Raw genomic sequence first — 26,666 nt, forward strand, 5'->3', positions numbered from 1 at the left:
CTACAGCTTTTAACTGTCCGATTGCTTCTGTGCTGTCTGTTGGGAAGGATGCAATTACAAAACAGAGACATCTGCGCCCAGGTTTAGCTCGCCAAAAGGGGCCCGCTCGGTGAGCGCGAGGCACGGAATGCCATCGATGGAAGTGTCGGGACCTGCCAATAAAGCTGAAGGCCACTGCCCCCCTCCCACCCGGGCAGCGCTCTCCCCCAAACACGCAGCCCAGGCCGGGGGCCGGTCGACCACATCTCCACTGCCCCCCTCCCACCCGGGCAGCGCTCTCCCCTATGTGTGCGGCGGGCCCCCACCAGCGTGAAGGACGGACGTACCTGTCTTCTGTTCGCCAGCCGGCTTTCCTCCTGCTCCGAGCCCCGGTCTCTGAGGAAGAGTCTTCGTGACGCTGCCGCTTCATGCTCTCTCCCCCTCTTGCTGGTGTGGTGCTGGTCTTCGCCCTCGCTCGGCCGCCGTCCTCGACCTCCTGGCTCCTGGCTCGTTCTCTTCTCTCGCCGCAAATGAATCCTGGGTCAATCCTGGGGGGAATGGGGAAATGGGTGCCTCGCGCCTTCTCTTTTAAGGCGGAAACGGGCGGAAAGACGGCGAACGGGCGGAAACGGCAAATTTCGCGGGCTTTTTGCCAAATATGGCGGCATTTCCCGAGATCGGCCGATTTCGCGATTTTTTTGCAAATCGCGAAATCGCGATAAGCTGGAGGGTCTGTTGAGCTTAAGATCACTCTCTGCCGGGACACTTGTTAAATTATTTTTTATGATTTTATCTTTGTTTGTATGCATAATGGGTTTTATTGTATGGGGGTTTATTTCTGGACTTATCTAATTTTGATTGAATTTGGATGAGAGTCAATTAATTGGAAGGCAGTTTATTGTGATAGTCTCTATTCGTTTCTAGGCACTAATCTGTTTTGGTATTTTTAGGGATTGATTTTTTTTTTGGTGAGCAGGTTAGTTTCATGGGCACTTTTATCTCTCCTGTTCTGCTCCACTACTTGATTCTGTGGAGTGAGCAGACTGTAGTTAGTCTTTCCTAGGCCGAGCTGGACATGGAGAGGCATCATTTGAGCCAGTGCGCGCTCCAGTTGTCCATTTTAGCTCTTTTGATGGCCTATTTATTGAGAGCGGTGGTACAGATGCAGGCGCACTTCAGGTGTGCCAAAGGCAAGCCCAGCTGTGCCCGCTCACAACCAGTGCCAGCCCTTATGCCAGTTTTGACCTAGCTTTGGCCTAACATCACTGGTACTCAAGAAACAAGCTGTGGGCACTCAACCTGTCCGAAGCCTCTAGCATTTAACGCTAGAGATTCTTCCTCCTGTGAACTATGCCGGTCTGCCCTGACTTTTACTCTGTCTTGCCACCGACCATCCCCCACTTCTCCTGAAAATCAGGGTAGGACTTTTGGGGGTAGCTTTTCGATCACACAGAATATTAGGTTGTTGCATATATTGTTTTTAAAGCAGTATTAGTTGATGTGCTTTCTTTGCCCAAGCCCGCTGTTTAAATTGCACAAATGCTCGTGTAAACTAATCTGAACACGTTAATTTCAACAGAAACTTGACTGCACCCTGAGTCAGGCCCTGATATCTGTCTAGTTAGTCCTCCAGATTTTGTAATACATCGTAGAGACCAGCTAGGCGAAAAAGATGGGTTATAGCAGTGGTCCTCCACAATGGTTTTCATTGTAGCACCTCCCAACTTACCAATCTTAAATGTGCAGAAAGTATTGTTATTTGTATATCACTTGCCCCCAAGCTTTCCTTTTCTTGGGTCTTGGTGTATACAGAGGCCCTTAAGTACTCTAATTTAACTATACTTGGCGATTTTAATTTACAGGTGGATATGCCTACAAATACTCTGGGCAAACTTTGGTAGAAGCATATCAGGCTTTAAATTCATCCCAGTATGTTAAACATGCGACACATCAAAGTGGCCATACACTTAATCTCATTTGATCCAATGTCTCTCTTTTTTTTCGACCATCCTGTGCAATGACTATGGTCAGATCCTTTTCTGAGTCACTTTTCATGGGAGACTGTCTCGAAGGAAATTCAGCATCCCCCCTACCACCACCACCAGGGACCCTCGAAAGTGAAACTTTTGATTAAGGCAAAGATAATCAAAATGCATTCCTTTCTAAGGTCTGCTCAGCCAGCTCTTTCAGGTGATCTGGATGAAGAAACCATGGTGTTCAACAGATGGTTTCATTCTGTTTGTCCCCACCAAAAAAGTTCAACAGAAAGTTAAAGTCCCTTCTGCTCCCTGGTTTTTGTTGCATCTTTTAAGTATTAAGAAACACTGCAAACAGCTTGAACAACTGTAGCCTCTGGACTACGTTTCTGCCTTTAAAGAAAATTACAAACAGATCCTAATGAAAATCCATATAGCTAGAAAAATGCTAAGTGATCCTACGATATGGATTGCATTGATGCCAATGGTTCCTTTAAGTAAAACTTCAAAATAGGGGGCGCTAGAGGGAGCACAGCAAGATGGCTGCGCTGTAGTGCAGCTCTGCCGGCCGAATAAATTCTCCGTCAAACATCCTGCCTTTAATGTCTGTAACTCCTGCCAAAAACATGGGAAAAGACAGCGGAACTGACTCTGTTATTAATTTTGCCTAAAATTCACTCGTCCATAGAAAGGTTCATAATTTGACCTTATCTGAGGGATGTGGCGCTTTAAAGTCTGATTCCACCATCCCAGGTCTAGGAGTAACACCTTCACATGACACAACCTGACCCAAATAGTGTCTCTTGCACTTTAAAGATACACTTGTCTCTTCTTAAAGTGGCACCTTTCTCAAGTAAGATTTTCAAAACTCTTTCAACAGTACAATCATGTTGTTGGATCATGCCATCAAAAATTCAAATATCTTGCAAATCCACTGAATTGCTGAACTGCTCAAACATCCGCGACATAACCTTTTGGAAAGTTGATTCTCCTGATGCTAGCCTGAAAGGCATACAGCAGAATTCATATGTGCCTCTGTGAGTTATAAACACTTTGGAATGCCTTGAGTTAGAATTTAAAATAGCTTGGAGATACACTACTATCCAGTTTTGTGTACCAAGATGCATGCCTGGCAAAAATGAAAACATCTTCTATTTAGGAATGGGAAAATGTTCTACCTTCATTGTCTCATAAAGGCACCTGAGATTTATGTATACCCTTAAATCCTATGTCTTTTTTTGTGCCAGAACTAACTGGGAAAGACAAAGGGTTGCATCAAAAAGTTCTGTAATACCTTGCTTGATCATGCCAATTTGTTTATTTAAATCTGCATGTATCCTGAGCGATACATTGCAAAGTTTGTGTTTCACAGTAGAATGATTGCTCTTGGCTTTAAAAATATGGATGGAACCCAATTGATCACTTACCTAATTGAACCTCTGACACTGTGATACAGCTACTTCATCCTAAAGCAGTGAAATTTCTACATTTTGTCCTGGAGTTAATAAGGTGTCAGTCTTGTTGTTTAACCATTATATAGATTGAAATTAAGTGATTATTTCTTCCTTTAGGCTTCTTACTCTTTTTCAGAATTTATAGCTGAACCCTGTCATAGCATCAGGAAGCATCTCAAACAGCAGTCCTTAAAGAATGTCTTTTATGTATGCTTCAGTGTCCAAATAATAACTTTGAAAACTGTGGACACATGAAGCAACATACACAAGTTTGCAAAATGCCATAGAGAATTTGAAATGTAAACTTTATTAGCTGATCTCTCGTGCAAATACATTTCTCACTCTGTCTTTCTTTGTTTGGATATAGGCATTATAGTCCATCAGGAGTCTGTTTCCGCAACCTTCGGAAGCGGACTGGGTAGTGCATGTGTTGTGGATGTCGGAGACCAAAAGACAAATGTGTGCTGCGTGGAGGATGGCATTTCTCATCGTAACACCAGGTAACTTTTTATTTATTTGTATATTGCTGCCGAATCTTGGACCATGATGACAAGTTAGAACTTCCACAATTATCTAGCTTCACATCTCGTGGCTGAGTCTAAATCAACATTCTAAATCTACATTTAGAGGGGTGTAGAATGGAGGGGCATGGAGTGGAGTAGAGTGTTGCTGAGTGGCATGTCAGGGCATGTTGAAGAGTTGGATGTGGAGGAGTGGCGTGTTGAGGAGTGGCGTGTTGAGGAGTGGCGTGTTGAGGAGTGGCGTGTTGAGGAGTGGCGTGTTGAGGAGTGGCGTGTTGAGGAGTGGCGTGTTGAGGAGTGGCGTGTGGAGGAGTGGCGTGTTGAGGAGTGGCGTGTGGAGGAGTGGCGTGGTGTGTCAGGCGGGTGTAGTGGTATGTCAGGTGGGTGGCGTGGAGTGGCTTGTCAGGCGGGTGGAGTGGCGTGTCAGGCGGGTGGAGTGGCGTGTCAGGCGGGTGGAGTGGCGTGTCAGGCCGGTGGAGTGGAGTGGCATGTCAGGTGTGGAGTGGCTTGTCAGGCGTGGAGTAGGTTAGAGTACAGTGTGGTGCAATGGGGAGGAGGGGGATGTCTTAGAGTGGAGTGCCATGTCATAGAGTGGCATGTTGTAGAGTGTCTCGGAGTGGAGGGATGTAGAGTGCAGTAGCGTAGAGTGAAATGTCATGGAGTGTCGTTAAGTAGAGTGCCATGTCGTAGAGTGGAGTGGCGTGTCATATTGTAGCATGTCTTAAGTATCTTGGAGTGGAGGAGTTTAGAGTGGCGTGGTATGTCCTAGAGTGGCGTGGCATGTCGTAGATAGGCGTGTTGTAGAGTGGCATGGCGTGTTGTAGAGTGGTGTGGCTTGTCGTAGAGTGGCGTGGCTTGTCATAGAGTAGTGTGTTGTGCAGTGGTGTGGAGTGGGAACTCTTAGAGTGGAGTGCCATGTTATAGAGTGGCATGTTGTATAGTATCTTGGAGTGGGGGGATGTAGTGGCAAGTCATGGAGTGTCTTTCAGTGGAGTGCTGTGTCGTAGAGTGGAGTGACATCTGAGTGGAGTGGAGTGGCGTCATTGAGTGGAGTGGCTTGTCATAAAGTGGCATGTCTTACAGTGTCTTGGAGTGTTTCTTAGAGTGGAGGGGCACGTTCTAGAGCGGAGAGGCGTACTGTAGAGTGGAGTGGCATGTAGTGTTGTTAGGTGGCATGTTGTTTCGTAGAGTACAGTTAGATGTCATAAAGTGGTTTGGTGGAGTGGCATGTCGCAGAGTGGAGGGACGTGGAGTGGTGTGTCGTAGAGTGTCTTAGATTGGAGTGGTGTGCCTTAGTGTGGCCTTCACTTTACGCAATTCCATTGGGCAACAGACCAAGCCTCTGTTGCCCAATGGAGTGGCGTACAGTGAAGGGCTGTGTTGTAGATTTGGAGTATCATGGCGTAAAGTATTTTGGAGTGGCACAGAGTTTAGTGGCATGTCGCAAAGTGGAGTGGCGTGTCATAGAGTGCCATTTTGTAGAGTGGCTTATCGTGGAGTCGCATGTCGTAGAGTGTCTTAGATTAAAGGGGCGTAGAATGCAGTAGCATAGAGTGGAGTGGAGTGGAGTGCAGTGGTGTGGAGTATCGTAGAATGGAGTGGCATGTTATAGAGTGGTGTGGTGTGTCGTGGGGGGTGGGTGAGTGGAGTGACTTAGAGTAAAGTGGAGAGATGTGTCATAGAATGGCATATCGTACAGTGTCCTATAATTGAGGGGAGTGGCGTCTCATAGAGTGAAATGGCCTGTAGTGGCGTGTCCTAGAGTGGAGGGGCATATAGTGGAGTGGCATGGCATAAAGTGGAGTAGTGTGGCATAGAGTGTGTTAGATTGGAGGGGTGTGGAGTGTCGTACAGTGGCTTGCCGTGGAGTGGCATGCCGTAAAGTAGAGTGGCACTTCGTAGAGTGGTGAGGCGCGTTGCACAGTAGAGTAGCGTGTTGCGGAGTGGAGTGAAGTGGCATACAGCAGTGTAGCGTGGTGTGTCGGAGAGGGTTTTAGAGTGGGGTGGCATATCGCACCGCAGCATAGATGATGTGGAGTGGCTTGTCGAAGAGTGGAGGGGTCTGTCAAAGAGTGGAATTGCTTGCTGTTGAGTGAAGAGCATAGAGTGGGTTAGAGTGTTGTGGGATGGAATGGAGTGGGGTGATGTGTCATAGACAGTCTTACAGTGGAGGGGCGAAGAGTGAAGAGGTGTTTTTTTGAGTAGGGTAGTCAGGTGTAGAATCGATGGGCCTAGAGTGGAGTGTTGTGGAGTAACATGTTGTAGATTGGCATGTTGTAGGCTGCTGTTGTAGAGTGGAGGCATGTCGTAGAGTGTCTTAGAGTTGAGTGGCATAGAGTGGAATGGTGTGTTGTACAGTGGAGCGTCGTGGAGGTGCATAGAATGGAGTAGAGTGTTGTGAAATAGTGTGTCATGGAGTGGCATGTTGTGGAATGGTGTGTTGTAGTGTCTCTTGTAATATGTACTTTTTTTAGATTACAGTAGGTTCTGGGTGCTTTTTGAAAAATGTCATGAATGTACTGCGGTACATCGTAAACTTTTCAAAATAAATATATAAATCCATAAAAATACTTTTCATACCTCTTCAGACTTTCCTAAACTGCCTAACTTCTTCCTATGTTTTACACAAACCGTACTAAGCTGTATTATATGTAAAAACGCAGAACAACTGGAGGGTGGCCTTAACAATTTGGCTGCCTTTTCATTTTGCAAGGACTTTGATTAACAATAACATTGTGTTTCATCCACATTATACCGCGAAGGTACGCCGTTGCTCAGTGGCCCAATATAGCACTAAGCTTATGTGCCTTATAGCATAAAAAAGAATGAATCCATCAGATCAAATGACAAAAAGGATCCTTTCGACACCCTAATCTACATTCCTCCCAAATTTCATGTGTATCTACTCATCTATTTTGTTGCTACGCTTGTGTAAACAGTCTGTGGAAAATGCTTTGGTGGAAAACCTGTTTGGGACACACCCCTTTTTTCTGTGCACCCCCTTAACTAATCACCACAAAACTTTGCATTATCAGCCAATGTAGAGAAAGGGATAGGTCTGCAAAGTTTCATGGAGATTCATCAAACTGTGACAAAATTATTAACAAGCAAAATCTGAGAGAATTCCTATCGCTGGGAATCCTAACTATAACTACCCAGTGGATGGATGGATGTATATATTATATATATATATATATATATATATATATATATATATATACTAGCGTCCCGACCTTGTGCAGGAGCATTCAGGCTTTCCCTACCCCCGCCTGCCCCGACATTGGCAAGCAGCACGTGCCCCCGCCCGATCCCCCGCCTGCCCCGACATTGCCTTTTCTCAGCCGATCTGTTTTCCCGCCTGGCCTGGCCTGGAGGTTGGACAGTACTACCTGCAAAATGTTCCACCCGTCACCTTGTTAGTCCCCGACCCCCGCCTGCCCCGACATTGCCTTTCCTCAGCCGATCTGTGTTGTTGTAACTCCCCGTCCCCCGCCTGGCCCGACATTGTCCCCGAAGCCTTACCTCAGCCGCCGCTCCATAGTTCACCACTCCTCACCGCTCTGCTCCTCACCGCCTGTGTTGTTGTAACTCCCCGTCCCCCGCCTGGCCCGACACCCGCCTGCCCCGACATTGTCCCTGGAGCCTTACCTCAGCCGCCGCTCCTCAGTTCACCGCTCTTCGCCGCTCTGCTCCTCACCGCCTGTCCGCCGCCGCTCCTCCCCCGCGCCAAGTCCGCCTCTCCGCAGCTCGCATCGCCGCTGGCCTGTCCGCTGCTCCTCAGGTCACCGCTCCTCCCCCGCGCCATGTCCGCCGCTCCTCGGACGCCGCTCCTCCCAGTGCTCCTGACGTGAGCACGCACGTCGCGGCCGCGCTACTTTGGAGGGACTACTTTTTTTTTTATATAAATTTTGTAAATAACGTTTATTTTTTAAATTTATATAGCCTATGTCTTTCTGCTTGCCCTGATGTTTTCAAACATGTATTGGGTGTTTGGATTGGTGGTGTACTTTTCGAGTTTACCTGGCTCAAAGGACACAGTTCTCTCTTTATAATAGTAGTATAGATATATCAGTACAGAGTATAATATGCTGTGTATTATTTTTGCATTGTTGGGTGTGGTGTAGGTCGATGACTCACAAGAGTCAAAACTTCAAGTGGATCATTATGCACCTCAGCAACAGTGATAAATAACATATAATATTCTTCACATCAACATATATGATTTATGCTGCAGAATGCTTTCATCTGTATTTGTTTGTGCAAAAGCTATTTAGCCAAATCCATGATTAAAACTGTTAATGTGATTTGGAGGCTGGTACTCTGTATGCTCTGTCCAGTTCAAAGGGGTGCTCGAAGTTAAGTTTTGTGAGCTTTGGAATGAGATCTTGGATAAGTTTTACGCACGATCCTGCTTTGTCTTCTTCCTCCTCTGGTACCCCTAGTATCCTTACTGTGGTTGCCAACTGGAAAGACACAACCAAAGCCACAATCAAGGGATGGCTAAATTGGATAACTTTCCTCAGAGGCGCAGACAACACTGCACTTAGATACGCTCCATGGAAAAATCCCAACATCGAGATGTGGTCAACGCTAGATAAGTTGCTTGACTCCTACGAACCCCCATGAATAGAAAAAAAAATAGAAAGACTCAACATAGTACCGGAAGTAAAACCAAATAGGGACTACCACAACAGCCAACTCATCACCTGCATGTTTTTATGTTTCATGTATAATTCGAACCAAGACAAACATCGCAACCACTTGTGCTTTTTGTTTTCTTTGTAAACGCAAAGAGGGGAAAGCGTCCTCTGATTAACAATGACAGCCCTAATCCCCGATGTACATCCACCAACGTGTTATTTTATGTTAAATGTGCTCTATATTGTATTGTACTGTAAAAAATGTTAATGTGCGCAGTAAGATAAAATCACATTCAAGACACAGGAAAACTACTGTTGGGTAGATAGTGTTCCTGTATAAAGCAAATAAAGTAATATTTACATGCAGTCTGTGAGGCAGTGAACCGTGTTTTTCGAATGTTCGTTTGCATTTTGGTAATAAACTTGCATTTGAAGTTTGCATTGCAGTAAAATGCGTGAAAGTGCATTAATTAAAATAGTTGCTCAAAATAACGTTTTATTGGGAGACATTTGTTTTCGCTGTCATAAGGTGCATGTATATTTATCATTAAGCTCTACAGCAGATCACTGGCTTAAAGGCTTTTGTCACAGACAATAAGTCAGAGATAAATTAATTCATCATCATGTCTATACACAGAGCAGTACAGGAGCAGGATCCACAGACGTTATTTGACATACAACAGCAGTTCTTTATGGGAGGCAGGGTGGCAACCAGACATGCACTTTGCAACTGAACAGGAATATGGGTTGTGTTGCAAACTGGCAACTCCCACAAACGTTAACAAATTATTCACTTTTGGTTGCCCATTAGGCCAGAGTCCAACATCTGTACATTGCTATAAATGCATTAGTTCACAAAATAGGATAGGGAGGGTAGGATGCCGCCTTCATCACCAACAACTCTATTCACACATCCATAATGTGGGTGTACTCAGTGGTAACTTGTGGCTCGGAACCTGTGATTGTCCCACAAATACATTTTTGTTCTTGGCATACCACATTTGTTTATCAGTTGTCGACAAAGATTCAATCTTCATGACTGTATGATGGTCGAGCCATATCCAAGGTAAGTTCACTTTCCTTCACTGAGAGATGTTTTAGTCTGAATACATTGTTATAAGAAGGCATAGGAAGTTAACCCCTCCCCTATAAGGCAACTGTAACTTCACACTTAATCTTTTGTATGTCCTGTAAAAGATTTGACTTGGACCACTTGACCATCCATAACATAAGCAACTAAATCTTGAGTAAGGTTTAATTTCACTCCATTAAGATTGTTAATTTGACGTTACATCACATTTCTGTTATGCAGGCTTTGTCTTGCTTATGGTGGTTCTGATGTTACACGGTGCTTGTACTGGCTTATGCAGAGAGCTGGATTCCCCTATAGAGACTGCCAGCTTGCGAATAAAATGGATTGCCTCCTCCTGCAGCATCTCAAAGAGACGTTTACTCATCTTGATCAAGTAAGAGACTATTTCTCAGTGCCTTTAACTTGTATCAGCTGTTAACTCATTTTGATAAAGTAAACTGTCAACATTTCTTGGCCTGGTAGTTGATGAAAACATTTGAGTGCTTAATTTGGGTTATTTTTAATTATGAGGGGTGATGAAATAAATGTGTGCCCATGCAGCCATCCCAGAGTTCTCTCCCAGAGAAATCTTCTCACTATCCACACCTGTATGATGGTTTTATCCAAGCAGAGTTAACGGGCAAGGCTTTGATTCATATAGCACACACCCCTGTGCTCAATACGATTTTGAATGCTGGGGAACTGCCCAGATCCTGGTGAAACCCTTCAACAGATTTGGTTCAGGAGGGAGATTTTGAGCTCCACCCTAGCTAAAGTTATGCTTATCTAGAGAAACTAATGGATATTAGTCTAAATGTGCACCACTCCAATAATAACCACACTGCATTGCCCTCGTACTTCCAGAAGCTTCTGGGGTGGAGAGTGTTGCCACATGCCAATCTTAACATACAAATCAGCAACTCAATTTGGTGCCACAATGGTACCAGTTTCTGGAATACCTATGTCCCTTCTATCTGTGCCATCTACAGCTTACAGTCATCACTGCAGTCCCAAAATATAAGTAGGGGAGTTCTTCCCATTCATATTTATTACATTAAAAAGCTTGCTTCCAATTAGAGGAAGGTGGTCGGTACCCAATCTTCAATTATATCACTGGGCAGCGATGCTGCAGAACATGAAGTTATTGCTTAATGAATAAAAACTATTCACTTAGAGAGGACTCCTCTGTTTCTATTTTCGAATTGATTTTAGGAATTGAAGCTAAGGGTTGTCTCTTACGGCATATTGACTTTAATTATTATAATCTGGCCACGGTTCGTAAAAAACTCGGGTTTAGGCGCTTAAATGTGTATACCCCTGTATACAAAAATAATCCCTTTCATCATGTTTTCAATGATGGATATATGAAGCAATGGTATGACAAAGGAATGCAAATTATTGGTGATCTCACAACTGGACCTGATGTGTTACTGTTTGAGATTATAAGAGATAAGTTCGGGTTAGATAATCACCAGTTTTTTACATTTCTCCAATTAAGAGACTTTTTGAATAAATAAATTGGTGGATCTTCTGGTTTCTCCAGGGCACAAGTAATGGACAAACTATTTAAAGATTCAAGTATTTTTGGGGGATTTTACAAAATCCTTATTGATCTAATACCTGATGATCTGACTAAACATATAGATCGGTGGCAAAATTTGTTGGAGATTGAATCTGTCAATATTGAGGACTCACTACATATGGCGCAGACCTCTTTTATGAAACTAATTTACAAATTCAATGTTTCAAAACATGGTTTAATTTGTATATAACACCTACTAAGATTGCCAAATGGGGTAGAGAAACGGCCTCCACCTGTCCTCGCTGTCAGCATCCTGCAGCAGACATTGTCCATATGTTTGCGACATGCCCTGTGCTCGAAACTTTGAAATGCAGTGTTAAAGGCTTTTTAACAAACATGCTTGGTATGGAAATTGAACTTAGTCCTCAATTGATTGTATTAGGGATAGGAGATCATCTTTCTTTGAATTTAAATCATTCCTATTTATAGTATCTACAGTATCTGGGTTATGTTTAGCCACTCATTGGCTTGATCCTACTCCTCCATCTGGCCATCAATGGTTAGAAAGGCTTCTAGCAATATACAGATTTGAAAACGCTGTTTACGCTAGGAAAGGCCGTAAACTGAAAGCTAAAGGTTTAGCTATATGGGCCCCTTTAAAGAACTGGAATATCCTGAATGAATAATAGTAAATTTATAGCTTGTTTATTACTTTTTTTTCTTTTTAATATAGTTTTCGTATAAAGCGATGGTAATATCTGACACCTAGGATATATGTATTTAGCCCTGGGCGGGGGGTGCTGAGGGGGGTGGATGATGCGGGATATAGACTGTTTCTTTTTTCTCTGTTCTGTTTGACCTGGATATAATAGTGAAAATATCAATAAAGAATAAAAAAAAGGCTTGCTTCCAGTTGTGAAGTTGAGAGTGGGGATGATCTATATGGACAATACTAGAGCACCCTTCTCCATGAGGAAATGAGGCAGCATTGACTCCCAACAGCTGTGCTGGATGTTAATAGATCTTTGCCTTTGTAGCCTTGAATATTTTTGTTAATCTGTGTTTTTTAGGAGTCAACAACCCCTTTCATCTGAACAGCAGATGGGAGCAGCTCACCACCTAGACAGGCAGGATTCTCCGATCCCTAGGTGTGAGCTGCTCCCATCTGCTGTTCAGATGAAAGGGTTGTTGACTCCTAAAAAACAGATTAACAAAAATATTCAAGGCTACAAAGGCAAAGATCTATTAACCTGGTGTTGGACTGAATGGGAACCCTACTTGTATCCCTTTACTTCAATTTCTCAAATCCAGAGGATTCTGTTTTTCAGTTCTTCTCACCTTCTTCAAAAGGACTTTATCAGCCCTTATAAGACTTCCCAGAGAAAACAATGGAAGAGAAAGTGTTACATCCCTTCTTACCAAATAACACAGGAGCTAGCCTTTACACAGCTTGACCACTCCTCTGAGAACCTAGTGGGTGCTAGGAAATTACCAGTAGAGGAGCAAATGTCTTTGAGTCTGTCATTGGCCACTAGTGAAACATCAGCCTGCTCACCTTCTCCTCTCTGCGAAAAATGCAGTCGCTTAGTCGAAACAGATATCCAGATGGAGAAAAGGAAGTCTCACGTTGTACCATTATGGGATACTATAACAGGCCTAATGATTTTATTTTTTGCTATGACACCTACCTTTTAAACATGAAGTACTCGGTTTCTCAGGTCTTCTGCTCAAGCATTCTCTTTGCAATTTAACTTCGTCCTCTCTGCGCTGGTGCAAAATCTTTAGAGCTGCTGGTATCATGTTTCCTGTGCCTATGTGTAGAAATTTTTTCTGGGTGTCTATAATATAGCTTATGGATATAAATTCACTCCATACACTTAGCTCAACAGAACAAAGAAAGTGGGTGCAGGCCCATTTTAGCTCTGCATTTACTGATAAAGGGGAGTCAATCACCGGGTTTGCCACTGACTCTACACAACACAACAATCCAGCCCATGAAGGGTGCGCCCTCTGTCTCTTCAGCCTGTCTTCTTCAACATCTCTAGGAGCATCCAAGGCAAAGTGTGGATGAATGCAAGGATATCTTCTGTTTGTGCACGTGGGGCCTAATGACCTAAAACTTTGCTTTCACTCTCGATATTGCACAGCTCAGAAACACTCCTATTGTGCATCCTTCCCAGTCTGCTGTGATGTAAAACAATCTTCTCTCATAAATGCACACACTGAAACCTAATGACTTGTTGTAGGAAGCTGGCTCTTTATGTGATGTATCATGAATCTGATGTACCGAGTAATGAGTCCAGGGGTTCCCTTATGAGTGGACAGGTGCTTTCTATGCAATCCCGAAGCGCTCTATTAGAAGGTATCGATTTTGAGCAGCCTTAGGCTTAACACAGAGGAGTGCAAGACATTTGCAAACGCACACAATGATTAATAAATCACACACGGCGAAAGAAGGAGATCCACACCAATTTATAAAAATAGCAAGTATTATATATGTTTAGGCATCCAAGAAAAATCATTTAGGTAAGTACTTTTTAAAATATAAATTATTCACACTTTAAAAAGGGGACACATGCACTTTTGGAGTTCTGTAATGTTATCCTATAGAAGGAAGAACATGTTCTGCAAACAGGTACAGTACAGTGAATTACGCTACCAATCTCCAGGAGTTAAGGTGAGTTTTGGGCAAGGTCCAATGCACTACCGGCAGTACACCACCAGCTGCATGAGGGTGGCTGGGAGCAGGGTACAAAACGGCGTCGGGAGTCGAATAGGTTTCTATGGAGGTGGGTCACTGCGAAAAGAGGCTGAAGGCACTGGCTGGAATGCCGGTCAGGGTGAACCAATGTGGGTTCAGGGCTTGTGATGCTCAGGGATGTAGGGACCGCTGTGGTCCTCTTCTCCACAGCCTGAGGGCGACAGATGCAGAGGTGTCTCTAGGCATCTGGTTTTCTTGCTGGCAGCAGTGGCGGTCATGGGAGCCTGTGTGCCGAGGCTGCAGGCGATGTTGGTTAGATCACGGGGTGTGAAACCACAATGGTCTCGATCTCTGAAGGACCATGTTGACATTGGTGGCCTACTTCCGCTCGGGCCAGAAGCAACGGGTGCAGTGGTGGCTTCAGGTGTTGTGTTTTGACGGTTCTGGGGGTCTCAGAGACTTGGCTTTGGAGTTCATGCAGGCTGCATGAGAACAGGACCACTGTTCATGGGAGGTCTTGTTCTTTATCGAAGGCAGGCAGTCCTCCCAAATTTCTGGAGTCAACAGCTGCAGGAATAGTCGACTTTGGAGCAGTTTTTGACGAGGGACGCAGACAGGCGGGCAGGGTTGGTACCAGGTCACTACTTCTTCTCTGCTTTTGCTTCTCTTCAGTGTCCTCTCTCTTCTTAGGTTGTCAGGATCTGAAAACGGAATTTAGGGGAGTGTATTGTAGTAGCCAATGGGCTACCGGCCCTTAAGGTCACTACGCCCCCTCTATGACCCCTTCCTGTGGGAAGTTGGCATGACCCTGTCCCAGAATTCCTAAGTATGCCATCACAAAGATGGCTACTTCTGAAAAATGTCCACCTCACAGTATCCCACCTCAGGGGTAGTACTAGCCAGGAGGTGGCCTGCCTATCTGACAAGCTAATTTTCCCACATTCCCAGGTGCCAAGGGGGGTCCTGGACAAAGGGGAGTGGCTTCCTCTTCTGTGAATGGATCCAGATTCACATTCTAAAGGCGGCAGCTCTTTAAAGCTTGCCGGCCCAAGGAGGCTAATTAGCAGGTCATCCTGTGGGAGTGTGTGTTACACCTCCTTCCTGGACAGCCTTTTGTTCAGGTCTCTTTAAAGCAAAAGGCTTTTACCCTACCAGGTCAGGACAGCGTTTCAGGTAACAGGCTGGCAGAAACCAGTCCATGAGGGCACCAGAGGCTGTTACAGTTTCAGTATGCACCTCTAAGGTGCCCTCTGGGTGTATGTGTAGGTAAATCCAACATTGGCATCAGTGTGGGTTTACCAATGCAAGATGTTTGATGCCAAACATCCCCATTTTCAGTGAACACATCATGTAGCTGTATAACTCGTTTCCTCCAGTGTCCAACACATGTCTTAAGATTGCTTCCCTGGTCACTTGTACTGGCAGTAATAGGACTGACCAGCACAGGGGCATATCTGCTCATGCAGGTATGCCCTCACATGCAATATTCAAGTACCCCGCCTTAGGGCTGTCAGGCATGCTGTAGATGTGACTTACACATATTATATTCAGTGTTAGGGACATTGCACACAGACATGTTGTGTTTTCACTTTTGTCTGCACTAAGACGCGCAGCCTGCAATGGCAGTCTTGCATGTACTTGGTGAGGGGTCCGTTTGGGTGGCACAATTTGTGCTGCAGCCCTTAGGGACTTTCTTCAGTACCTCATGCCCTAGGTGCCAGGATACCATTACTAGGGATTTACAGAGGGTGCTAAAGGTTTTGCCGATTGGGGAAACAATTGTACGATTTTGGATAAAAGCTCTGACCCAGGGGACCTGGCTAGCAGGACCCCGGTGCACTTTCAGTCGAAATCACATAAGATACCAGGCAAAAAGTGGGGGTGACCATGTCAAAAAGGGGCAATTTCCCACGCCCCACTTGGAAGCCATCTGATCAATTTCAACCCCACCCAGTGCAAATATTAATCACACCCACCATTCATCAAGCTTAAGTTTTATTCAACTAAGAACAAACATATTCACCATTTACAAAGAAGTATAATATTTTACCTGTTTTTTGTCGATATGCTTATGTAACAATGTGCTTTGTGAGTAACCGCTCTTAATTATTAATCTTGCGAGGCAAGAAGACATTTTAATTAGTATTTGAAATAGAATGAGTTTGATTGGGGGTATCAGTGGTACATGTTACAAGCTTCCTTAAAATGTTTCTGGACAAATAACACATCACTTTGTGTTAAAATTAGGATAATTCGGGAATGAAGGACCTGGAATTTCAAATTCGGCATCCGGATTCTCCAACATTATTATACCAGTTACGATTAGGAGATGAAAGACTCCAGGTACGTTTTAACACTTGATTGAACTCTTGATGGTTAATCTTCACAATTAAAGTTAATGTTTTAAATTTTTTCCTCAACAGTTCTTATGGTTATAAACACATACACACGAAAAATTCATAATTTTCTCTCTGTGATACAAAATATAATTTTATATTTAAGCTATGACAAAAGTGTCTACTGGTTAACTTCAGAATCTTGTTGCATAACTCATCAAAATCTCTCCACAGATCTTCAGTTTAGAAATAGTTGGGAATTTGGAGAATACCATAGTATATTATCAGAGAACAAATTGTCTTCACACATTGTAGAAAATAGGTATAATGTAATATAATTTTCCATGATTACAGTTACCGGGCCCTCATATTGAAAGGCACCCCAAGAGTCTCCGACGAGTGAAGAAACATTTGGCAATGCCAAGGGCCCTCCGTCACATCCTCGGCCTTATAAATTCATTTGTGTTTGCATGAGCCATACTACCTGTTGATGAATGGGTCGCTTGCTCAGGGGCACACCTTTAAACGTCATCCACTGTAGAATGCAGCTGATCAGTGGAACAAACACAGCTTATCATAGTCTCTAGCACATCCTAAATCGTCTTTGGAGCAGGTGCTGCTGATGTGCTTCAGATTCTTGGAGCTCTTTGCCAAATTTATTTGTGTCGTGCTCCATTTAGGTCTCAATCAGTGGGGCATGTGCACTCTCTGTCAGGTGCGAGCAGGTGCAGCTTCAGCCTACTCTACTGGCTCTAGATGTAGACCCAGCTTCATTGAGAGCTGGAGTGGGGCGTTCTGGAACTGGCACATTATTTTCTCCCGCAATCAACGCTACAAAGATTCCTTATAAAGTCTAAGCAATTACAAAGTACGATCTTCGGAAGTCCAAAGCTTAGAGGAAACCAGTGGGAAGCCAGAGCCCATTCACACATTATTCTGACTTTGAATCCCACTTTTTTAGTCGGATCAGAGATCAACTTTTAGGCGTTTCCCTCTGCTTTCTTCACTGGTGAAAGGTTGAAGTAAAATGAAGTCACAGCCCTGATACCCAAAGGACTTTGGTCCCAGAACAGCACTTCTGGCAAATATTGCCTGGTATCTCTGGAACTGCACAAACCAGATAGTACTGTGAGCTTGCTGAATTACAAAGGTCCCCCTTATTTGACTTGAATTGCATCATGCAACAAGGCTGGATATTCAAGGCTTACTCTTGGAAAGCTGTGTGCAGTTTAATGTAGTAAAAATAACAAATGTTTTGAACCCAGTACTTGTTCCCTTTGTGGCAGATCTACATACCTAGTTCTTGAGAGGACACCAGGTTTAGGAACACACCACTGCACGTTCCTGTGTTTGCCAGTGCACTGTGTCAGGTCTGTAGTTAAAGTCAGCATTTTCTGTGTGAACTTGCAGTCTTTGTTTCTTGTGTGTGTTTTAAAGTGGGTCGGCTGTACCCATGATGGGTCAGTGGGTCAAGAAGTGTTCTAAGTCACTTGTGCTTCGTACGCCAAGGTGTGGGAGTGACACCTGTGGTTTTTGGAAACCAATTCCACAGGGCGATTTGGGTTCTGGCTGTATACACTGCAACACTTTCAGCACAGAACCAGCGACTTCAGGATAGCAGCAGAAGCATGGAAGAAAGTGCAACTTACTCAAAAGCAAGGGTTCATCCTGGAGGCTCATGGGTTCTCTCTCACTCTCTACAGATGCAGCACCATGACTCCATGAGGAAGCAGTTCTCTCTCTTGTGAAACATGGAGAGATGGGCAGCAATGAAAGTAATGATTCACTTCCTGGCATCAGCTGGGGCAGGTGTGGCAGCATTAGCAAATAGTCTGGTTTCTCTTAACCCCTTCCATTCTCATGACGAGCTCAGCTCGTCATGCAGTACACTGGTCGTGTGCTTATGACGAGCTGAGCTCGTCATGAACAATGGGAATTCAATAAGTTCAACACAGGAGGGAATTCCATCAGCAGCCAAGGTGTTAATATAGTCACTGGTTCTTATGGTACCATCCACAACTGCTGGACCACCACAGTGTTTTTTATTGAAAGCAGGCAGTTCTCCACTCAAATGGCAATCTACCTCCTTCACTTCAGAACCAGTAGCAGGCCTTTCTGCCTTAGTCCAGCAGTATAATCCCACCTTTATAAAGAAAGACAGACACACTTCCTGTCTCTGGTCATGTTATTTTCTCTGTACTGGTGTATATAGCTTGATGAAGTCAAAAAGGTAACTTGTATGTTCTAGGCATGTGAGCTGTAGATCACATGCTTTGCATAATCCTGCCATCTAGTGTTGGGTCCGGATGTTTGCAAGTTGTTTTCCTTCAAAGAAGTCTTTCCAGTCACGAGATAGATGACTCCTCCTTTCGGTGATAGTGTCCATGGGCATTGACGCCATTGTTAGATTGTTGTTTACCGCCAACGGGTTCGGATGGGAATTGCTGCACTTCGGTTCAAAACCGTTTCTCGGGTTCCCCTCGGTGCACAATCCACTTACCCTCGATGGTATTGTTTTCGAGCGCGTATTCACTTTTCTCTGCGTATCGTGTCAAAAACTCTTTTAGATCGGAAAATTTGTGGAAGGCTGTCGGGCCTACCCGTGTCGGTCCACCCCGCAGTCCATGGATCTGACTCCATTTAAATTCTGCCATCTGTGCCACACGAAGTTCCCGTACACCGACTCACAAGAAGTGTGCAACTTGTGCTTATCCTGGGAGCACAACTAACAGGACTGCGACACATGTAAGTCTTTCTGTTAGAAGAAAACGCTCCGCGACAGTCTGGCTCGACATCGCGACATGCAGAGCCAACACAATGGTTCCATTCCGGACCTCTTTGGAGACGATTCCGAACAAGAGTCCGGTGATGCACTAGGAGCCGAGGAAGAACAGGAGGATCCTATATCCGTCTCAGAATCCGGCTCCGGTGTGGATGAAGAGATTCCGCAAGGTCAGCGTATCGTGAGTAACAAACCTCCCTTGCTCCAAAGTCCTACTCCGAATAAGAAAAAGTCTCCGGCTCCACCTCTGCCTTCGGGCCATGTTTGGCACAGAGAAAATGTTTCCAACTCCCCGCTCCCCCCCCCCCCCTTTCCGGCTCCGCACCGAAACACACGTTAAAGCCTTCCGGCTCGGAATAGAGTTGTCCACACTCTGGCACGAGCCGAAACCTTCGGGTTCAAAGCCAAAACCAGTCTCAAGCCTAACTCCTTTGACACTGAAACGTCTTCGGGTCCAAAATCTTCAGCACCAAAGTCTTCGGCACCAAAGCATAAAGATGCTTCGCAACCACCACAGGAGCCCCGTTTTGTCGCCCCCACCTTCAAAACCGGACCCAAAACAAAAATATCTTTTTATATTTATACAAAAACTGGACAGATTGCAACCAAATTGCCACATAAACGCAAATCTGAGTCAGAGGACACTTATCACATTCCTTTAAAAAAATAAACCTGTTGGTACTAGCCCTGCTCCTCCAAAACCTCCTTCCCCACAAACAAAGCATTTACTAATTATTCCTACTAATTCACAACAACCACAAATGCCTGATGATCAGGAAAATGGGGATGGGGGCTATGATCCTTCACCTGCAGACCCCTGAAAGTATTATAATGCGGATTCTCCTACAGATAATGATCCTGACCTTTATCCTACCAAGCCTTCTCCACCAGATGATAATGTAGGCTATATAGAGCTGCTAAGAAAAGCTGCTGAATATCATGGGGTACAATTACATAAGGAGTCCCTAGAGGAGGATTTCCACTTTGGAACCCCATAGTAGTTCCCAAAGAACCACCCACACACTCCCTATGCTCAAAGGCATGTTATGACATGTGGACGATCTATTTAATGACCTGGTTTGTGCACACATTCTCAAAATATATCAACCTGCACTATCAGATGCAGCTTTCATTAAAGGCCAGTTACCCTTAGACTCTTTACTGGTTTCTACGCCCGTAAATAGGCCAATTAACAGACGTCACCGGATGCTGCACCTGCAGACAGAGTCTAAGCTCCTAGACGCCTCCGGGAAAATAGTAGCCTCCTAAGCTGCAAATTACTGGCATATTACTAATACCCAGGCCCTTTTAGCCAGGTACGATATGGCGCATTGGGACGAAATGGGGCAATTGCTCCAATTTCTGCCAGATGAACATAAAACCAAAGCCCAAGACTTAGTGCAAGAGGGGAAGCTCATCTCTAACTCTTCCATTAGGTGTGCACTAGATGCAGCTGACATGGCCGCTAGAGCCGTCAATACCTGTGTGTTACTAAGAAGACAGGCATGTTGTAGGATTTTGGGTTTTAAACCCGAAGTTCAGGCTTCCATTCTTAACACACCATTCGCCAAACAACATGTTCGAGGCATATGAGCTGTGCATAGATTGCCATCTACTATTGGGTCTGGATGTTTCCTCTTTGTTTTTCTTCGAAGAAGTCTTTCCAGTCGCAGGGTTGGTGACTTCTCCTTTCGGTGATAGTGCGTATGGGCATCGACTCCATTGTTAATTGTTTTTTTCCGCCATCGGGTTCGGATGTTTATCGTCGGGTTTCCCTCGGCGCGCAAGATGCTCTTTCTCGACGATATTGTTTTCTATCGCGTATCGTAATTACTTAAAATAATCTTTCGTACGGAAAGTTCATGGAAGGCCCGTGCAACCTGTGTTTGTCCCCCGAACGAAGAGAACAAGACTGCAACGTGTGCCAGGCTTTCCGCTCCACTTCCCGACATGCAGAGCCAGCACACAAGCTCCATTCTGAACATCTTCGATCAACATTCAGACGAAGAGGCCAGCGAGGCCATGGGAACAGAGGAGGACCAGTAGCCGGTCGACGTCTCAGATTTCGAATCCGACCAAGAGGAGGACATCTCATATGGTCAACTTACCATGAGTAAAGCTCCCCCTCATCCCAAGACACAAGTTCAATTAAAAAGAAGGCTCCGTTCCAACCCGTGCCCTCGGGCCTCGGTCGGCACTGAGATCACGCTTCTGATGCCCCATCCTCTAGCTCGGCACCAAAGCCTACCAAAAAGCCTTTCGGCTCCAAAAAGAATAACTCCAAACCAAGTTCGGAGCCCAAACCTTTGGGGTTGAAACACAGGTTCGGCACCGACCCCCTCCATTCGGCCCCGAAAAAATCGTCTGATCTGAAGACATCAACGGTTTCGACTCCGGCACCAAAAATTTCGACGCCGAGACAGGAGTGCAGAAAACAACTACAAAGCACAGTTTTGATGCCCCAGTTGAAAAACCGGACCCGAAACAAAAGCTTTTGTATATCTTTCCACAGACTGGCCCTATCACCACTAAAGTTACTCTGAAAAGAATGGCTGATTTAGGAGAAGATAATCGCATCTCTTTAAAGATGAGATCTGTTGGAACTAAACCTTCCCCCTCATCTATTCTTCCTTCATCACCACCTTCCTCTCCACTTCAACCAATTTCACTTGAACATTCACCACCACATACACCTGACAACCAGGATAATGGGGATGATCAGGATAGGGATTATGATCATCCATTACAAGACCCATGGGATGATTATAACACCAATTCACCGACAGGCAGTGATCCTGACCTGTACCCTACCAAACCCTCTCCATCAGATGATAATGTAGGCTACATTGAGTTACTGTGTAGAGCTGCCAAATATCATAGTGTGCAGCTACATAAGGAGTCCTTCTAGGAGGATTTCCTCTTTGAAACCCTCAGCACCACACAGAAGTCATCACATACACTAACCATGCTTAAAGGGATGGTTAGGCATGTAGATAACTCTAATGATCCAGTCAGGGCTTGTACTCTTACCCCTAGAGTGGACAAGAAGTACAGGTCAGCACCATCAGACCCAGTGTATATATAAGAGGACCATTACCATTAGACTCATTGGTTGTGTCCAATGCAAGAAAAAGAGCCAACTCGAACAACAGGAGAGGCTCCACCTACTGATAAGGAATCAAAACTTATTGATGCCCCAGCTGTAGATTCTTCACTTCAGAAAATGAATAAAGATACTGAGTTAGCCAAACCTATGGGAGCGCTTCAGTCCACACAGGGTAGTGCTTCCTTTCGATGCTCCTTTTACCAAGGTGGTTCAAAAAATACCTCTTCAGAAGCCACCTCCACCGATAAGGGCAATTATACACCCGGTAGGGGCAGGGGCCAGGTTTCAAACACACGCAACTCCCCGCCAACACAAAGCAATGACTTGTCTTCACTTCCCCCCGACCACTCAACACCTGTCGGGGGAAGACTGTCAGATTTTCTACCAATCTGGCAATCAATAACAACAGATATTTGGGTACTCAAATTATCCGTTCTGGTTATTGCCTGGAAATTATCAACACAACTCCAAATATTCCACCAAAGCCCCACAAACTTGTACCAGACCATCTTTACCTCCTCAAACAGGAGGTTCAGTCTCTATTTCTAAAAGGAGCTATACCGCCTGTACCGCCCCAACTTCACGGTTCGAGCTTATACTTCTTTTTATTTGCTGAGTCCCAAAAAAGACAGTTCTCTCAGACCAATTTTAGATCTCCGAGAACTCAACCGGTACATTCAGTCAAACCATTTCCACATGGTGACACTTCAACCGGTACTTCCTCTACTACAGAAAGGCGACTTTCTATCTACTCTAGATCTAAAAGATGCCTACTTTCATGTACCAGTTCATCCTGCTCATCCAAAATTCCTCAGGTTTGTGGTAGCGGGTCGATGCTATCAGTTCAGGGTACTCCCATTCGGTGTCACCAGCGCCCCCAAAGTCTTCACAAAGTGTCAGGCGGTAGTAGCTGCTCAAAATAAAGAACAGTACAAAATCCTGAGGTCTGAAAAAATAGTATAAAGAGTGTTGCAAACCACTACTATCAATTCACAAACATTGTGTGTAAAATTTCACAAAAAAAACAGTCACTAGTAGCTGTTCACCTAAGAAGACAAAGCATCCATGTCTTCCCATACTAAGATGACTGGCTCATCAAAGCCAACACGTACCAACAATGTCTGCCTCACACATTCAGGACAATTTGGTTACTGCATTAACTAGGGTTCACAATCAATGTGCCAAAGTCACATCACCAACCCACCAATACAAAGGACTACTTAGGCACCACAATAGAAACTCAAAAAACAGGAGACGCGCGAGCGCGTTAACCAAGATGGCCGCCGCCACCGGAGCTCCGTGATTCCCGGATCTTTTAGCCCTAATTAACGACGAATTACCGGCAAGAACCCAGCGAAAATACCGCCGCTTGCCTCCTGAAGCCTCCACCTACCCGTGAGTTCGTTTCTGAGCATTTTAGACGACGGAGTTATTTTTCTTCACCTCAGTGACTTCTGCTCCATGCTTCTCATCGAGGTACTGCCGAGAATGTGAGCCTGGGGGCGGAGTGTCATTTAAGAAAGAGGCTGGCTTGGGCCTAGCTCCGCCTACAGTTCTGTTTAGCTGCTGCACCTGGGTTTTTTTAGTGTTATTTGACGCAATTGTCCATATTTACAATACTTTTCCTCATATTTTGAGGTTATTTGTTTCAATCTATTTTTCTTCATATTCAGACGTATTTTTTCACCTCACAATGGATTCAAAAAATCCTTCCGCTAATAAAAGGAAGCAGCAGGTTTCTCCTCCTCCCACAAAATCTAAAGTGGTGGAATCCTCAGAACCTTCTTTGTCTTTGATTTTGGAGGAAATTAAAGCCTTGCGTTTGAACACTGACTCCATTGCTTCAGAAGTTAAAAATGTTCGTAAAGATATGGCTTCTATGTCCATGAAGGTGTCAGACAATACCATTAAAATCCAAGATAATAAGAATAAATTGGATGCTTTTACACCTTTAATGACTAGAATTATGCCAATGCATACTCAGCTGTTGGACTTAGAAAATCGCAATAGGCAATACAATTTGCGCATCTTTAATTTGCCTGAAGAAATTGAAGGGACCAATTGTCGCCTTTATCTTGAATCTCTTCTGCCTGGTCTCCTGAATATCAAGTTTGCAGAAAAATTTGAAATTGATAAAGCTCATAGAGTTCCGTCACATCGTAATCCTCGTCATTCAAAGCCACGGCAGATGATATTTAAGGTCCTGCGCCATCATCACCTGGTCCTTATTCGGAAAGCTGTTCGTGAAATACCATCTTTGGTGGTGAATGGAACCAAAATCTTCATTCATCAGGATTTTGCTAAAGAAACTGTGGCTATTCGTAAAGAATTTTCATCTCTTCGTCTGCAACTGAGGAGCCTTAATTTCAAATATGGACTATTTGATCCTTCTACAATGCGAATCTGAAAAGACAATGTATCTAAATCTTTTCAACGTCCTGAAGATCTTCGTCTCTTCCTTGAACAGCAGGCTCCTCCATCAATGGATACACAGGACCCTAATTCTTGACTTCATCTCGCTGGTTTCTTGTGACAGGTCTATTACTAAATTTCTTCATGGGCTCCAACAGTAACTGGCCATGCTTGAGGAACGGGTGTGCGTTTCCTTGTCTTTATTTATGTGGCATGTTCGTACCTTACTCTCTCTTTTTTGTTTCTCCCTTTCCTATCTTTCGATCAGAGTTACTTTATTAACCTGTCTTATCCTACCTTCTTCTTGTTCCTATTCCTGTCTTTTTCTTCTCTTATATCCTAATGGCTAACATTCATAATATAAAAATTGTTTCTCTTAATGTGAAAGGTTTACGACATCCAGTGAAACGTTTAAAAATTTTGGATTATTTAGGTAATTCTAAGGCAGACATCTGTTTTGTCCAAGAGACTCATGTTGATGATAAAGTTTTAAGTTATATGAACAAAAAGTGGGTGGATTCTATTGTTTCTTCACCTGCTGCAGGTAAAAAAAATGGGGTCGCTATTTTCTTTGCCAAAAGGTTACATTGTCAGGTCTTGCATAAGATCTCAGACTCTGATGGAAGATATATTATAGCTAAAGTTAAAATTCATGATTCTATTTTCTTTTTGATGAATGTTTATGGTCCTACGTCGGAGGATCCTGTTTTTTGGACAACTGTTACATCAGAAGTTTTAAAGTTAGGAAATGCTCCATTGATTTTTGGTGGTGATTTAAATATTTTTTTAGACCCCTTGTTGGATAGATTGTCTACATCTCGATTTCGACCATCCAAGACTTTTCATGCCTTTAAGACCTTTCTTCAAACTACTAAATTAGCTGACATTTGGCGATTACACTATCCAACTGGTAAAGAGTTTTCTTTTTTCTCCAACCCACACAACTCCCATTCCAGAATAGACTATTTTTTCCTTTCCCCTTCCCTTATTCAATTTGCTAATGATCCTATCATTGGTACCATCGACATTTCAGATCATGCTATGATTTCTTTTGTATTAAATGTATCATCTTCATTTTCTAAGCAGTCAAGATGGCGTATGAATTCTGACATTGTCCTTAATTACACTCATAAGCCTAAGTTACTCCAGGCTATTCAGGAATATTTTACTTTTAATTTAGAAGGGTCTACCTCCATTACCACTCGATGGGATGCATTTAAAGCTTATATTAGGGGTACCACTATTTCTATTATGGCTCATGATAATAAAAAGTTTAATTCACATATCAAATCTCTAGAAAAACAAATAGCTCATTTTGAGCGTTTATTTGTTTCGTCTAGTGATCTCCAATATAAAGTAAAATTACAAAAGCTGCGGTATGAATTCAATGCAATCCTCAGTACTAGAGCTGGGATACAACTTTCTAAATCCAATGCCAAATTTCGTTTTAATACCAATAGGTCTGGTAGACTTCTGGCTAATTATTTGCGTATTAAACGAGATAAAACTCAGATTACCTCCATCAAATGTCCTCAAGGTAAAATTGCTTTTTCTCATAATGAGATTGTTAATGAGTTTTTGAATTTTTATTCTACTTTATATAATAAGCCTGAATATTGTGATGTTTCTTTAATTGATTCCTTTTTACAACATTCTGATTTACCTCACATTTCTGCCTCTGATAAAATTAAATTAGATTTACCCATTACTAATGAGGAAATTCTCTCAGCCATTAAATTGCTTCCAAAGAAAAAATCCCCTGGTCCTGATGGTATCCCTGCAGAATTTTATAAAGAGTTCCAACATCATCTTTTACCTTTTTTGAATCAGATTTTTTCTCATTTTTCCTCATCAGGTACTATTTCAGGTTCTTTTTCTGAAGCCTTAATTGTTGTACTTCCCAAACCTGATAAAGACCCTACCCTTGTTGCTAATTACCGTCCCATTTCCTTAATCCACCAAGATTGTAAACTATATGCTAAAATTATCGCTTCCAGGTTAGCCCCTATCCTTCATTCAATTATTCACCCTGATCAATCTGGTTTTATGAAAAATCGATATTCTGCTAATAATACGAGAACGTTATTACATGTTATTGAGCAAAGTTCCTCTATCCTTAACCCTGCTGGTGTTATGGCATTAGATGCTGAAAAAGCTTTTGATAA

At 43.7% G+C, this 26,666-nt stretch overlaps 1 protein-coding gene across 1 annotated transcript in view; it reads left to right on the plus strand.

Annotated features, from left to right (window-relative positions):
- The window catches only part of ACTR8 (actin related protein 8), a 115,324-nt gene that overhangs the window by 52,713 nt on the left and 35,945 nt on the right, over positions 1-26,666 (plus strand). Inside the window, exons 7-9 of the mRNA XM_086939139.1 lie at positions 3,777-3,909; positions 9,883-10,036; positions 16,113-16,208. Of these exons, the coding sequence (XP_086795265.1) occupies positions 3,777-3,909; positions 9,883-10,036; positions 16,113-16,208 (383 nt within the window). The remainder of the gene's footprint in view (positions 1-3,776; positions 3,910-9,882; positions 10,037-16,112; positions 16,209-26,666) is intronic.

This window comes from Lissotriton vulgaris, chromosome 9, assembly GCF_964263255.1.
Source record: "Lissotriton vulgaris chromosome 9, aLisVul1.2, whole genome shotgun sequence".
Taxonomy (NCBI): domain Eukaryota; kingdom Metazoa; phylum Chordata; class Amphibia; order Caudata; family Salamandridae; genus Lissotriton; species Lissotriton vulgaris.